Genomic DNA, 14601 nt, shown 5'->3' on the forward strand with positions numbered 1-14601 from the left:
CACCGTGAGTGGACGAAGGTTCCCTTTTTAAGGAGAATCTTTGACAACCCACAGTGGCTTTACTCAACGTGGGCTCTGGAAGAACTTATCAGAAGTGGCATCCCGTACTATATATCTTGTGAACGCTACGGGTTAGACTATCCGATGCTAGAGAGTGCGATGGCAGAGTACATATGTCATATTGAATGGGATTAATTATGGACAAGAGAATAGAGCAATTATGAAGTCAGGGGTAGATATTGCCATTAATGTAATATAACTTATAAATAACAACTTCTGATTTATTGCTATTTTTTTAGTGTATATCGACTTTTGATTCCATGCATAGCATTTGTCAATTGAAGTTACTGTACAAATATTGAGAGAGGAATTGAGTAAATGTGTGTGTGCCCGCACTTAGCATCTGCTAATTTAAGTTGCTGTGATAACTGTGTCTTACACCCGCGATGTGGGCAATATTGCTGGGTGGTGCACCTCCTTACGCATGTGTAGTAGTTGTAGTGGTCTTGTTCGGGTCTGGTCATGCCCCTGGGGATGGAAACTTTCCCATTAGATCAGAGGGGTTGACATGATCCGGACCGAGTGCGGAGGTCATAGCGTAGAACAGGGCATCGAAGCAGATGCAAAAAGGTCAAGATTGTGGGGCGGGTATCTTTCCAGTGCATTCATACTGTGTAGTGTGGTGGGGGGAGCTTGGGCTTTCGTGCATCCTGCCAGAGGCACTCATTGTGCAGGATATGGGTGCGACTGCGGGAAAAGTTCCTCCCGGCCTTGGATTGCCAAACCAGTTGGTGTATATTGGAGAGGAATCCGAAGCATGACAGCAGGTGGTTCTGCTGTGATAGTCAGGGCAGATCAGACGGCTAGAGGCGCTCCTCTTATGCGGGTAAGAGGATAGGGTTTGCAGTGCACCTCCGTTGGTCGGCCAGATCAGCATAGTCAAGGCAGATTAGACTGCGAAATGGCTGGCCGTAGCTCCCTGTGAGCTTAGTCAAGTCAGATTAGAATGCAGTACAAAATCCAGTGAAGCGTGCATGCAGAAGCGGTAGGATCTTGTATATATGCTGTGTGTAGTGGCCTTGTTGCCATGAACTGTTGAGATTCAGTCTGGTTCCAACGTGCAGGGTGCGAACCTTGCTATTTTTTATCATCGCTTTTTGTTTATTGAAGCGTAGGCATGTGTTTTGAGATGTAAGTCATGCGTTGTATGTGGTGGCAACTTCATGCATTAGATGATTGTTTATTTATAGCCATTGTGGTAGGTGATTTTTGAGTACACGTGATTAACGTTACAAAGTTAGGTGAGGATGTAATTGAGGAACCCCCTTGAGTAAAAAGTGAATTACCACGTGTCGGACTTGGTGTAATGTGGTTGAAAATAACGTCAAGGAATTGAATACATAAGAAAAATTTCAAAGCATGTGAAAAAATGGAAAGTTGTTGTATTACTTTTGAATTGCACAGTACAGCTATTAGCAATAGTATTGCTTTAAAGACATTGAATTCCAAGTACGGGGTACGATTTTCCCACTACGTACATTCTTTAGAGTGTAAGACCCTCTGCCTAATACTTTGATGATTTGGAAAGGCCCTTCCCAGTTAGGCTCTAGCTTCTTTTTGTTGCCAGTGACCTTACGCAGAACCCAATCTCCTTCTTGAAATGTGCGTAAGTGGACCCTTTTGTTGTAGTAGCGTTCTGCTGCCTTCTGATAATTTTCCAGTCTCATTTGGGCCATTGTACGTGTTTCTTCTAGAAGGTCTAGGTTGTGCAGTAATTGAATGGTGTTCGTTGTTGGGTCAGATGCAATCTCTGTCCGAAGTGTAGGCAGACCGACTTCTGTTGGGATGATAGCTTCTGTTCCATAAACCATGGCGTAGGGAGACTCCCCCGTGGAGGATCTTTTTGCTGTTCTATAAGCCCATAACACTTTCGGTAATTCTTCTATCCATGCTCCTTTTTTGTCTTCCAAATTCTTCTTAATGTTGGCAAAGATGACTTTGTTGGAAGCCTCTACTTAACCATTGCCCTGTGGGTAAGTAACAGAGGCGAAGCTTAGCTTGATCTTGTACGTGTCGCATAGTTCTTGTACCTTTGCATTTTGGAACGGAGTGCCGTTGTCGACGACTATCTCCCAGGGTATTCCAAATTGACATATAATATGCGTCCAGATGAATGACATAGTGTCTGTTTTGCTGACCGTGACGTACGCCTCTGCCACAACCCATTTTGTGAAATAGTCAGTGGCTACAAGAGCATACCGTCGTCCTCCAGCGGCCTTAGGTAGTTCACCTACCACATCCATACCCCATTTTGCAAATGGCCAAGGTGCAATGATGGAGTGTAAGGTTTGAGCAGGTTGATGGATGGTGGGTGCAAATCGTTGGCATTTGTCGCATTTTTTGGCATAATCCCGCGCTTCTGTCATCATGTATGACCAGTAGTACCCTGCTGTAAGTGCCTTGTGTGCCAAGCTCCGTCCCCCTGTGTGATTTCCACATGTCCCCTCATGTATTTCTTCTAACAATTTTTTAGCTTCTGATGGGCGCAAACATCGTAGGTATGGTCCATTGAAGGATTTTCGGTACAACGTTCCATGGATCATGGAATAGCGTTGTGCCCGAAGTCGCAGAAGTTTTGCATCTTTTGGATTAGGTGGGAGCTCGGAGGTGGTCAAGTACTTGATGATCAGATCTATCCAGCATTCAGGTTCTGACGAGGTGGAATAGACTTCCATATTTTTGCTTGATCGGCTTATGGATATGGAGGACTGGCGTGTGCATCCTCCTGCAGAAGCTAATTTGGCAAGAGCGTCGGCCTTCTGATTTTGCTCCCTGGGTACTAGTATGAGTTCAAACTGGCGAAAATGCGATCACAAGTCAGTTACCTTCTGTAGAAGGCTAACCAGATCGGGTGCTTTGGTGTCGAAATTTCCAGCCACTTGTTCTATCATAAGCTACGAATCACCTCTGACGTTCAAACGTTGGATTCCCATTTCTCGTGCGAGTTCCAAACCATAGATTAGTGCCTCATATTCTGCTTCATTATTCATTGCGGATTGCTCTAAACGGATAGCTTCTTCAATTTTGAGTCCTGAGGGAGCTTCTAATACGACGCCAATACCAGCTCCTTGGGAATTGGATGCTCCGTCAGTGTACATTGTCCACAGCCATTGATCTTCTGATTCTAGTAATTCTGGCAGGGCGTCAGGAGTGAATGACTGAATTTCAACCAGGAAGTCAGCGAGTAGGATTTTTGCGGCAAAAACTGAATATCGTATGTCCCAAGCTCAATGGCCCATTTAGATAATCTTCTAGAAAGGTCGAGCTTACTCAGTACCTGCTTTAATGGATAGTCCGTATATACGATGATCGTGTGGCTTTCGAAGTATTGTCGTAACTTCTTTTTGGCCATGAGGAGTGCGAGTGCCAATTTTTCCATCATACTGTATCGGGTTTCAGCATCTAACAACATCTTGCTGCAGTAGAACACTGACCTCTAACGATTGGCTTCTTCTCGAAAAAGAACGGAACTTACAGCGAATCGCGAGACAGACAAATATAAGGATAAATCTTCATTAGCAATAGGAGAGCTCAATATAGGAGGTGAGCTCAAATAAGTCTTCAACTCGTCCAATGCTTTTTGTTGTTCTGGTCCCCAGGTGGTGTTCGTAGACTTCTTTATGCACTGTAAGAAGGGTTGGCAGCGGTCCGACATTCGTGATATGAATCGACTTAATGCTACTATTTTGCCGGTCAGAGCCTGTATGTCTCGGATGGTTCGGGGTTCCTTAATTTCTGAGAGGGACGCAATCTGAGTTGGGCTCGCCTCGATGCCCCTCTAACTGAGGATGTATCCCAAGAACTGTCCGAAGGATACCCCAAAGACACATTTCGTGGGGTTTAATTTCATTTTATAGGCATCAAGGATGTCGAAACATTCCGTCAGGTCGTCTATATGTGAAGAGCTTTATTTGGACTTGATGACCATATCGTCAATATAAACCTCCATATTTCTCCCGAGTAATGAGGAAAATAGCTTGTGCATCAACCTCTGATATGTCGCACCTGCATTCTTTAGACCGAAGGGCATAACTTTGTAGCAGTATAAGCCATCTTCTGTTACGAATGCTGTATGAATCCTATCCTCTGATTTCATGGGGATCTGATTGTAGCCTAAGTAGGCGTCGAGGAAGCTCATCCTTTCATATCCTGCAGTGGCGTCTATCATCTGATCGATCTTTGGTAGAGGGTAGCTATCTTTGGGACAGGCTTTGTTTAGATTTGTATAGTCTATGCATACTCTCTTTTTCCCATTCTTCTTTGGGACCACGACGGGGTTGGTAAGCCAACTGGGGTATAAACATTCTTCGATTGCCCCCGTGCTCAGGAGCCGTTGGACTTCCTCTTGTATGACTTGATTCACCTCTGGAGCGAATCTCCTCTGCTTCTATTTAACGGGTGGGAAGTAGTTGGAGATATTCAAGCTGTGGCTCATGACAGAAGGGTCTATTCCGGGTATGTCGTGTGGTGTCCAGGAAAAAGTTCTCATTCTGGTTTGGAGAAATTGTACGAGGGTCTGCCTCTCATCTTCACAGAGCTTGGTACTTACCAGGACCGTTTTTGTAGGGTCAGCGTCGTCCAGACCTACTTGTTCTAAGGTATCTAGTGTAACTTGGGGTTTTTCTTGGTCTTCTTCTAGATTGATTCCTTTTAGGCACGCTGGTAGGTACTGCTGTAATTGCTATTTGTCGGGAGAGTCTTCATGGGAGGCAGAGCTATTTATTTCTTTTAAGGTAAGGAAGCACTTTTTGGCCTGCTTCTGGCAGCCTTTGATGTTGACAGTGTATCGGCCGTTGAGTGATTGACACCGCATCACCTGATGTAGAGTGGATACTACCCCCTGCATCCGGTGGATCCAACCTCTCCCCATGATGGCGTTATAGCTCGTGGTGGAGTCTATAATGAGGAAGTCTACTGGAAGGGCGCGTTCTGCAGCTACCACAGTTAATCGAACGACGCCCTTCGGATAGACTCTGTGGCTATTGAATCCCAGAATGGGCATGGTGGACGGTCGGATCTGATCCTCCTCTAGTCCCATTTTCTGGAAGGCTTCCCAGAAGAGGATGTCGACCCCACTACCCCCATCGATCAGAACTCTGCCCAGCTAGCAGTGGTCAACTTGTAAGGAAATGACGAGTGGATCGTCATGAGGCAGGTGGACGCCCTTCAGGTCTTCGTCAGTGAAGGTGATAGCAGAGGCTGTGTAGCTTCTTTCTTCTGAAGTGACGAGATTGACTACGTGGCCTAATGATTTATACCGCTTCACTCGTTCTTCCATCCTTTTATGGATTTTAGTCGCGTGCTCTTGATTATCGGTGGGTTCTACGATTCCGTGGATCATAAGGACTTGTTTAAGAGGCTCCGGGGTACTGTCAGAGGCGGTGTGTACGGGGTCTGACGCCGGCGGAGCGGGGGCAGAAGCTGTGTTCTGCCGCGAGGCGGCTAGTCTGCCTGTCTCCTTGATGTATTGGGTAAGCCGCCCACTCCTCATGAGGGCTTGGATCTGATTGTTCAGATTGTGGCATTCAGCGATCGTATGACCGTGATCTTTGTGGAAGAGACAGTATCTGCTTTTATCCCTTCTATCAGATGGAGTGTTAATTTTGTAGGGCTCTCGCCAGATAGGCCTATCTTTATTTTCTTCATAAATGACTTCTTGCGGGACGGTGTATTCGAAGGATGGGTACCGCGATGGCTGTCGATCCTGTCTTGGCCTTTTTCCTTCCTTCGTATGATCTGTTTGGTTCCGCTTCCTCTTGTCATCCCTGGCAGGTGGTGGAGGGTTATTTGCTGGGGGAGCAGAAATGAGTGCAGTCTTCTTCTGTGCGCGCTCTCGAAATTCTAGGACCCTGAAGACGCCCTCCGCTCGGGTCTGCACGTCTGCCATGTCGTATGGTGGTGTCATAGTGAGATTCTCATGCAAGAGTGACCCCACCTGCAAGCTTTTGACGAAGAGATTTGCTGCGGTGAGTGGGTCGACGTCGTGGATTTGATGCACGAGGTCAATGAAACGCTGTAAATATGCCTTTGGATGTTCATTCTCCCCTTGTTCAATTCGATAGAGATCGGCCATTGTTCTGGGAGCCTCTCGGTTCGCGCTGTACTGCTGTAAGAAGGACCGTCGGAGATCATTAAAACTGTTGAGTGATCCGGCCTTTAATTGTCGGAACCATAACAGAGCCGGCCCGGAGAAAGTTGTTGAAAAGACTTTGCATTGTATGGCTTCGTTATTAGCTTCTAATGCCATCTTTTGTTGAAATTGAAATAGGTGGTTTAGCGGGTCTCCCTTTCCATTGAATGCAGGCAGGGAAGGGATGATGAAGTCCCGTGGCTTTGGCTCATTCAGAATCCATTCCGAGAAAGGCGATTTTTTAGTGGTTCTTGATACAAGATCCAAATGGTCGGTGGCGTAGGCGAATCGCCCATCTGAGAACTTCTGCATCATTTCCCTCATCATGTCCTCTTTCCAGCTATCCAAGAAACAGATCGAGGGAACACGACCTTCAGAGGGAGAATCGTGTGCGACTTGAGGTACGGTGTGTTGAGGCCGGGCGTCGGTTGTTGGCTGAGCGGGTCCAGCAGGCTCTGCTTCGGCCCGCCCTTGCGTGCCAGAGGTTGGGGCTTGTCGCCCGTCGGTCCCAGAGGATGGGGGGATGGCTTGTGATTGCCCGTTACCCGGGTTCGTGTTGTGAGGTGGGGGATTAACACGGTCGACTAGAACGTCAGATCTGTTAGAATCAAGATTCTCGTGGGCTTGGGTGTTGCGAGTTGCGCCAGCGGACCTGCGCAGCTCAACAATCTCTGCTTCAAGCCTAGCTTGGGCTTCGGTTAATGTCTTGATTGCCTCGTCGGACCGCTGCTGGCTTGCCTCCAACAGACGACACATCCTTTCGATCTGGTCGCTCATGTCCGTCGGAGGGACGCTTTGTGCAACTGGGCTCGAAACTCCGTTGCCTTTGGGTGGCATAACTTCTGGGATTGCAGTGGATCTTGATTTCTTGGTTCGACGACGTGGCTAAGGCCGATACGTTTATCGACTTCCCACAAACGGCGCCAATTGTTGGGGCAACAATTTGCCTTTCTATATATGGAGGTAAAGACCCGACAATGTTTGGAAACTTGCTTCTTCTCCGGTGATGAAATCTGCCTTTGACTCGTCGGGATTTCCTGCAAGAAAGACACTCCGATGCTTAAGTCAGTTCAAAGTTCGATCGCTTTTTTCTCCTCAAAATCTCATATTTATAGGATGAAATATATAAGACAGTTAGTTGGTCCAAGTGGACCCTGAAAATGAGGAAGGAGAATAACTAAATTTCCCTCAAAAAATACCAACTTTTAAGATGTCTTGCACAGAGGTCAGAGGCGCGGATTGCCTCTGACCTACAGCTTCTGCCTTTGGAACATCCCTTTGTCTAAACGCTCCGTTTTGAATATTTGATAAATGAGGCAAGTGTTTTCGGGCCGAACATTTTGGGCCCAACACCTCGATAAATGAAGATTTAGATTAAACAAAACTGCAAGATTAGGTTTCTATTACTTAATTGAGCTCTAACCTCTTGACTCCATATAATAAGTCATTTGATCCTTTTTTATTTTTCTCTTTTGGTTATTACAGAGGAAGACAAATGTGAGATATATATATATATATATATTTCTTCATAAGTAATTGTAAAGAAGGACATATATGGGAAAAATGCAATACTAATCCCATACGAGAATATGCCCATTTAATGGGTTAAAATAATTGGGAGATTCTACACTAAAAGCCCTACACTGCTATTTATAGAGTTTTTATTTAATTTAATTTTATTGGAATACTGCTTGACCATGTGAGATTATGGTATATAAAACATATTTTAACAAAGGTTTGATAAAAACTTAATCGGATAAAAATATTTTCTTTATTAATAACATAAGCCTTTTATGCCACTACATAATTCTCTATTTAAGGAAGGTTTTATTAAAAATTATTTACTATTATCAAGAAGATTACTTGATCATACCTTTGGCATATATAGATAAGTAGTTGTTCACTTCTTTTTGAATAATAATCAAGTTGTTGTTATTATGTGTTGTCAAATAAGGTTGTAGGATATTGAAGTTTACAAGGATTTTGAGGTTTCAGTTCAGGTTACAAATGTTGCAACAGTGGTTGCAGATGTTACACCTCAAGTTACTATAATAGAAGTTGCAAATATTGTCAATAGTTGCAATAATGGTTGCAAATATTGCAATGGAGGTTACAAATGTTACAGTAAAGGTTGCAGATATTGCCAATGAGGTTGCACCTTAGGTTACAAATGAGGATTTACTTTAGGTTGCAAAGGTTGTAATAAATGTTGCAGATGTTGCAAGGTTGCCAAAGAGGTTTGCTCATGTTACCAAAGAGGTTTCCATACAACCCCGTACAACTCATGACAACTTAAAAATTCATATGTTATTTCATCCTTATGCAACTCACTACAACTTCAAATGCAATCTCATGCAACCTAATGCAACTAATAGCAACTTAAAAAATTTATAAGCTCCAGAAAAATGATGTTACACTCTAAAATTGCTCTAAATCAATCTATATATTTTCTGAATTTTTCTCTTTTTTTTATTCAACTTTTTCTAAAAAAAATATAATAATACTAGCAATTAACGCTATTTTATTTATAAATATCTATCTATATATAATAATAAATTAATTACTATTAACTCTATTTTATTTTATCTTAGTTTTTAAATATCTATATATAATAATAAATTAATTAATTAATTTAATGAGATATATTCAAGTGTTTTTTCAAATGAGAGATATTTTTTAAAAAATATTATAATTAATATGAAACGTACATGCATATATAAATATATATTTAAATGACTAAAAATTAAACTACAACACAATTTTATAAAAGAAAATATATTCTGATATACTCTATTTTAGTCAAAAATTTTTTTTCGAAAATTCAATAGTAACTCTTTGTTCAATAAATTTGTAATAATTTATTTTACAATTTTCAAAATAAAAAGTCTAAATAAGTAATCGACCAAAATACATATGGTTTAAATAATCTATGTATATATTCTTATTTTTTAACGTTTTGACAAAACACGAGATCTAAAAGTTAATTTTTTAAAATAAATGCTTAAACAAGTAATCAGCTAATATAGAAGGTTCCAATTGATGTGAACCATTACACAAAACATATTATATATATAATTTACTTTTTATAAAAAAAAAAATAACATTTTGAATACATACATGGTCCATAGGTTAATTTTTTAAAATAAAGGTTCAAAACGGGTAATTGGTCAATATAGAATGTTCAAATAATCGATCTATCTATTTCTATTTTTAACATTTTGACATAAAAAAAATGAGGTCTAAAAGTTAATTGTTAAAAATAAAAGGTAATCGACCAAAATAATTATTATACAAAACATAAATTTCTTTATACATAATTTAGACTTTTATAAGAAAAATCATGCAAAGTGTATAATAATAATAATAATAATAATAATAAATATATAAATAAAATTACGCGTACAACAAACTGTTTGAATTTTATTTTCAGCACTTTAATTCCTCGTTATACAATGAACACAATCATAAAAAATTGGGTCAAGATGCGTCCACGTATCTATATAACGAGCATGTTGTACATGTACGGTAAAAAAGATTCATTACCACACAATCTTCTAAAAAAATGTAAAAATATATTTTTTTAATCATTGCAAAAAACAACATAATGTGCGATTATGTTTTCTAATTTATAAATAATACTGAATTTCAATACGATATGAACTCATAATACATGAATTTCATTACGATATAAACTGTTGTTTAAAATATATATCTATTTATAAAAAGTGTGTGGATAACAAAAATTGTTGGTTTTAATGGTTTCTTTTGTTAACTTTAACTAATTTTTTTGAATATGTAATGGAATATACTTTTAAAATAAATTAAAAATATGTATTTATTAATTATATTAATATAAATTCAAATATTATAAAATATCATTGTTATAATTAGATATTTATTAATTATATTAATATAAATTCAAATTTTATAAAATATAATTATTATAATAATACATAATACAAAATTAGGTATTTAATAATTATTAAATTAAATATATATTTATTAATTATATTAATATAAATTCAAATATTATAAAATGTTATTATTATAACTAGATATTTATTAATTATACCAAAATGTTATCATATTATTTAAAAAAAAACATAAAAAACACAAGCAATGTTTTGGTTTAATTTAGATAATATAAATTCTTGATTTTAACAGTTTCTTTTGTTAACTTTAATAGAATATTCTAAATATTTAATAGTATAAAAAATATATATTTATTAATTATATTAATATAAAATTAAATATTATAAAATATCTAGATATTTATTAATTATACTATAAGGTTATCATTTTAAAAAAAAAACATAAACAATATTTTTGTTTAATATTTTTAATATATTTATGTCATTATCTAAATAAAACTAAGTAAAATGTGCATTGTATGTTGATTGCACCATATAAATATATACGAAGCCTTCATAAGTATTTAAAGAGTGATTGGTATGGGGGTTTGGTTTGGCGGGAATGAGAATGTCAAATCTAACTCATATTTGTTAAATTTATTTTTAATGATTTGAGAGTTTGTATTTCTAAATGAGTCTAATTTTTTAGTTTAATTTGAAAGTAATCTTAACTCTTTTAAATACTTGAGTTTCATATTTTCTTAATCTAAACTCCTTCTAACTCTATTTCCACAAATTCAAACCTCATATCAAACTCTCTCTTAATGCACAATATATTGTTTTTAATTTAAAAAATATAATTTTCTACACATGTCTTTTTTTTTTTGAAAAATTCTGCACTTGTGTCTTTATCAGTATCTAAATTGTATAATGAAAATCCCCACTTAACCCAATTTCACATTCATTCCCAAAGAATATTATATACATTCATATATGCAATTGTGAAAATTAAATAATAAATTTTTACAAAGAAAAATTAAATAATAAAAGTTAAGGGGAAATTTCCCCTTTCTTTCCAAGTTAACTTTTATTCCACGGAATGAACCCCACCCACTACCGGAGCGGGTCCCACGGCCAAAGAAATTTATAAAAAAAGTCAACATTATTCCTTCTCTCTTATTAATGGAAAAGTCCAAACGAATCAGAAGCGTTGATATTATGAAAGGGGAGAACAAGGGTGCAGATCGAACTAAAAATGGAGGGAGGGATCTCATCCGCATTCGGCGTTGGAGTCCAGACGAAGCCGTTACGCATAAAAACAAATGGGCCCTTCCTTGATTGCAACAGGTTCTGCTATTTTCTTAGGTGCCCCTCAGTTTCTTCGTTGGCAACATCAACTTCACCCAAATCTGTGGAATGGACATTATTCCACTCTAGGATGGGTGGAATTCTCATTCAATTCCATAGTATGTATCTTTTTGCCCTATTTACCCTTTTTCTTCTCCTTTCTTCATCTCGTTTTCTCACCTGTAACTTTTCTTGCCCATACTTGCCAAGCCTCAGAGATTTGCTGACGTCTGATTCCTTGCTGCCGAGGTCTGTATCTCACTCCAATTCTTCTCGATTCTATGATTTTTTTTCTTTCTTTCTTTTTATTAGAGATCTTCGAAAGTGTGTGTATATATATGTGTGTGAAATCACTTCTTCCTACTAGATTAGGATTGATTTTTTTTTTTTTGGTCTGCTGGACAGGTTTATAGGTACTACAGAGCATCAAATTGAAAATTAAAAGAACCATTATGTTTCTTTCATGGTTGCTTAAATAGAAATCAATCTCATGGATGATTTTATGGAGATGGATAACTTTGCTGCATTGCCAGTCATTGAAAGTGGAAGCAACTGTGTCAGATCAACCTGATGGTGGTGAAAGCCTTAAAGCTGCTGATCTTGATGTTGTGATTTCAAAGGACTGTAAAACTGGAGGAGAAGTTAGAGGAAATTGTGAAAGAAAAAAGAAAAAATGATTTTGAGATGGCACTGGGTGCAGGCCGAAAGCAGCTTGAGGCATCAGGTACATTGGTGTTATGATTTATGTAGATCAATAGTAAATGTTGGGAGCATAATTATGATATGCTGATATATGGAGATGGAATTATGTTTGAGAATCCTATATGGTTCTTCTGCTATACAACACATGATTGAACTTGTAATAAAAATCTGTAATTTGGAGACGTATATAATGATAAATATCAAAATGAATCTTCTGGTTTCCTTGTTATAATAGTATGTACAATTTCAAGCATTGTTTTTTTCATCAAGTTGCTGATAGAGTGTGACTTGAAACTATAAATCTGGTGAAGAGATATATGTACTTGCAGAGACTTGTTTTAAGACACAAATCAAAAATCAATTTATGTAAATCACAGTGATAAGCCTATTCAAAACCGCTACAAAGTGCACTGTGTTCTTTCATTGTAGGTGGCTCATCCCAATCAAGTAAGTACTATTACTTGTTGACTTTTTTGTTTTCTTTGTTCACCTAGAAAAACAAAAGAGTCAGCAGTTTGCAATAAATATTGCAATAATGCTTCTTTATAATGTTTTTTTTCTTTAAATATGTTAAAGGAAAAACTATAATAATCCAAAATGACCCAGAATGTAACTTAAATATGTAATTATAAATTACATAAACATCCATTCAAAAAAGAGTCAATCATTTTCTCCAATGTTCACATGGGATTGATTTATAACAGATTTTGCAAAAATAGCAACTTGCCAGTCATCAAGCATGGTTTAGCACCATGACGCTAGTAAAAAAGAAACACCTAATAGGGGTAGCAACTTGCATGTGTTTCCTCCACTTCAACTCATCTACGTCACTCATGAAATTTTTATATAAGTAAATAGTATGAGTCAGATTACATTTACCTAGCTGACCAAGGACCCCTCCCTCACTTTAAGTTCACCATATTACTTCCAAAGTAGAAATAACAAAAAGTGTCAAAATATGTGTACCAGTTCCATACCATAGAGTCTGACGTTAGGCTTGGTTTGTTATAGTCAGAATTCATAACCCCCCACACAAAAATATCACATATAGACAAGAATATTATAGTGTACAAGTCTAACTTTGTCATTGACATAATAAAAGACACCACAGAAACTCCAAAAAGTTTTCCTTACTTTCCAGGAACATCCCAATTCCCAGGGACCATTTTCAATCCTTAAAGGGAATTCTCAAAGTGTGTTCTGGTTGACTGATTAAATAGTACAAGTATGAAACATTTTTAGTAAACAAAATCATCACAAAAACAACGGCATTTCAAGTTTATGCACTTTCATAATCAATGCTGCAATTCCATTAGGCTGACAATGCTGCAATTCAGGAACACTTAATAAACTCATTTATTGAAAAAAATAAAAATAAAAAATACTTGGACAAAGAGTACTTTCATTTTTGTGATTTTGTGAGAAATTTTCCAGGGTAGCAGATAAAAATAGGGGGACCAAAACTGAGTAACGATCATATATAATAATCCTCCAACAGTTATCCAAATTTCAAAGATGTTTTGTTTTCTCATTAACCACACATCGTTATCTTTACAGCAAGACATGAAAACATAAAAAAAAAAAAAAAAAGACCGGGAGAGCTCTCAATGGGTATTCTTCTTTATTTTTTAAAATAACTCACCAAAACACTAATTTATCTATTTTACCTCAAATTTTTACTTTACACTATAGATCAACTTCACTATTTTTTTTTCTATATTATTTAAATATTATATTTTAAATATATTTTATTCAATTTTAATATTTTAACTATAAATAATTAATATCAATATTTTTTTTTAATATTTATAATATTTGTCTATATTTTCTCAAACTATTAATATTGTAATATTATTATAATATAAATTATTTATACATTACATAAAGTATATGTATTTGGTAATCAAATTAAATTAAAAAATAATAATATATTAAAAATGATTTTTTAATGTGGCCTATGTATATGGAGAAATATATAATATATTTGTATATATGAAAAAAAAAACATAATATATATATCCAAATATACGGAGATAAAGAAAGAAAGAGAGTGAGTGAATAATAAATATGTTATTTATATATATGGTGAAATAAAAAAAATATTAAAATATTTTTGAAGGAGCTTAAAGTTTAGTTATATGTGGAGATGTACTATTCATGAGGTATATTAAGGTGTTATCGCTCATCCAATGAATATACATTTTAAGAGTTTTGAGCTATATTTTAACCAAATAATTATTATAGTTCTTCCATTGGGAGTGCTTTAAGAGTGATACTCATCGAGGCAAGGATGGTTGTATCATGAAATCATGGGGTTTCGAGCCACGCGAGATTGAGCTGGGGTTGGGGTTAGAGAAAGAATGGTGAGTCTGGAGTAGGATATTCAGGCATCTTTTCTAATTCTAATTGATTCAGAGGTAATAATATTTGTTAGTTAAGATTCAACAAAAATGGGTCTGTGTGACATTGTTTTTTGTTTTCAAAGTTATTTTTATCATAAATGAGAACAAA

At 37.0% G+C, this 14601-nt stretch overlaps 1 protein-coding gene and 1 long non-coding RNA gene across 2 annotated transcripts; one reads left to right on the forward strand and one right to left on the reverse strand.

Moving 5' to 3' along the window:
• Positions 1-2015: 2015 nt before the first annotated feature.
• LOC133778989 (uncharacterized) lies at positions 2016-3715 on the reverse strand. Its single transcript, XM_062218998.1, has 4 exons — positions 3536-3715; positions 3338-3443; positions 2973-3265; positions 2016-2855 (listed from the first exon to the last, which is right to left on the reverse strand). The coding sequence occupies exons 1-4, from the start codon at positions 3713-3715 to the stop codon at positions 2016-2018; spliced, it is 1419 nt and encodes a 472-aa protein (XP_062074982.1).
• A 7463-nt stretch (positions 3716-11178) lies between these two features.
• On the forward strand, positions 11179-12322 carry LOC133780334 (uncharacterized). Its single transcript, XR_009869233.1, has 2 exons — positions 11179-11637; positions 11794-12322. It is a non-coding gene; the product is annotated as an uncharacterized LOC133780334 (long non-coding RNA).
• The last annotated feature ends 2279 nt before the right edge of the window (positions 12323-14601 follow it).

Source organism: Humulus lupulus, chromosome 5 (assembly GCF_963169125.1).
Source record: "Humulus lupulus chromosome 5, drHumLupu1.1, whole genome shotgun sequence".
Taxonomy (NCBI): Eukaryota; Viridiplantae; Streptophyta; class Magnoliopsida; order Rosales; family Cannabaceae; genus Humulus; species Humulus lupulus.

Excerpts from the sequence above, each read along its gene's own strand:
- LOC133778989 (XM_062218998.1), bottom strand. The coding sequence starts at position 3,715 with ATGTCGGACCGCTGCCAACCCTTCTTACAGTGCATAAAGAAGTCTACG. Across the intron at positions 3,444-3,535 it reads TGTCTGTCTCGCGATTCGCT|TATGATGGAAAAATTGGCAC; the intron begins GTAAGTTCCGTT and ends AACCCGATACAG. Across the intron at positions 2,856-2,972 it reads TGGGAATCCAACGTTTGAAC|TTTGAACTCATACTAGTACC; the intron begins GTCAGAGGTGAT and ends CATTTTCGCCAG.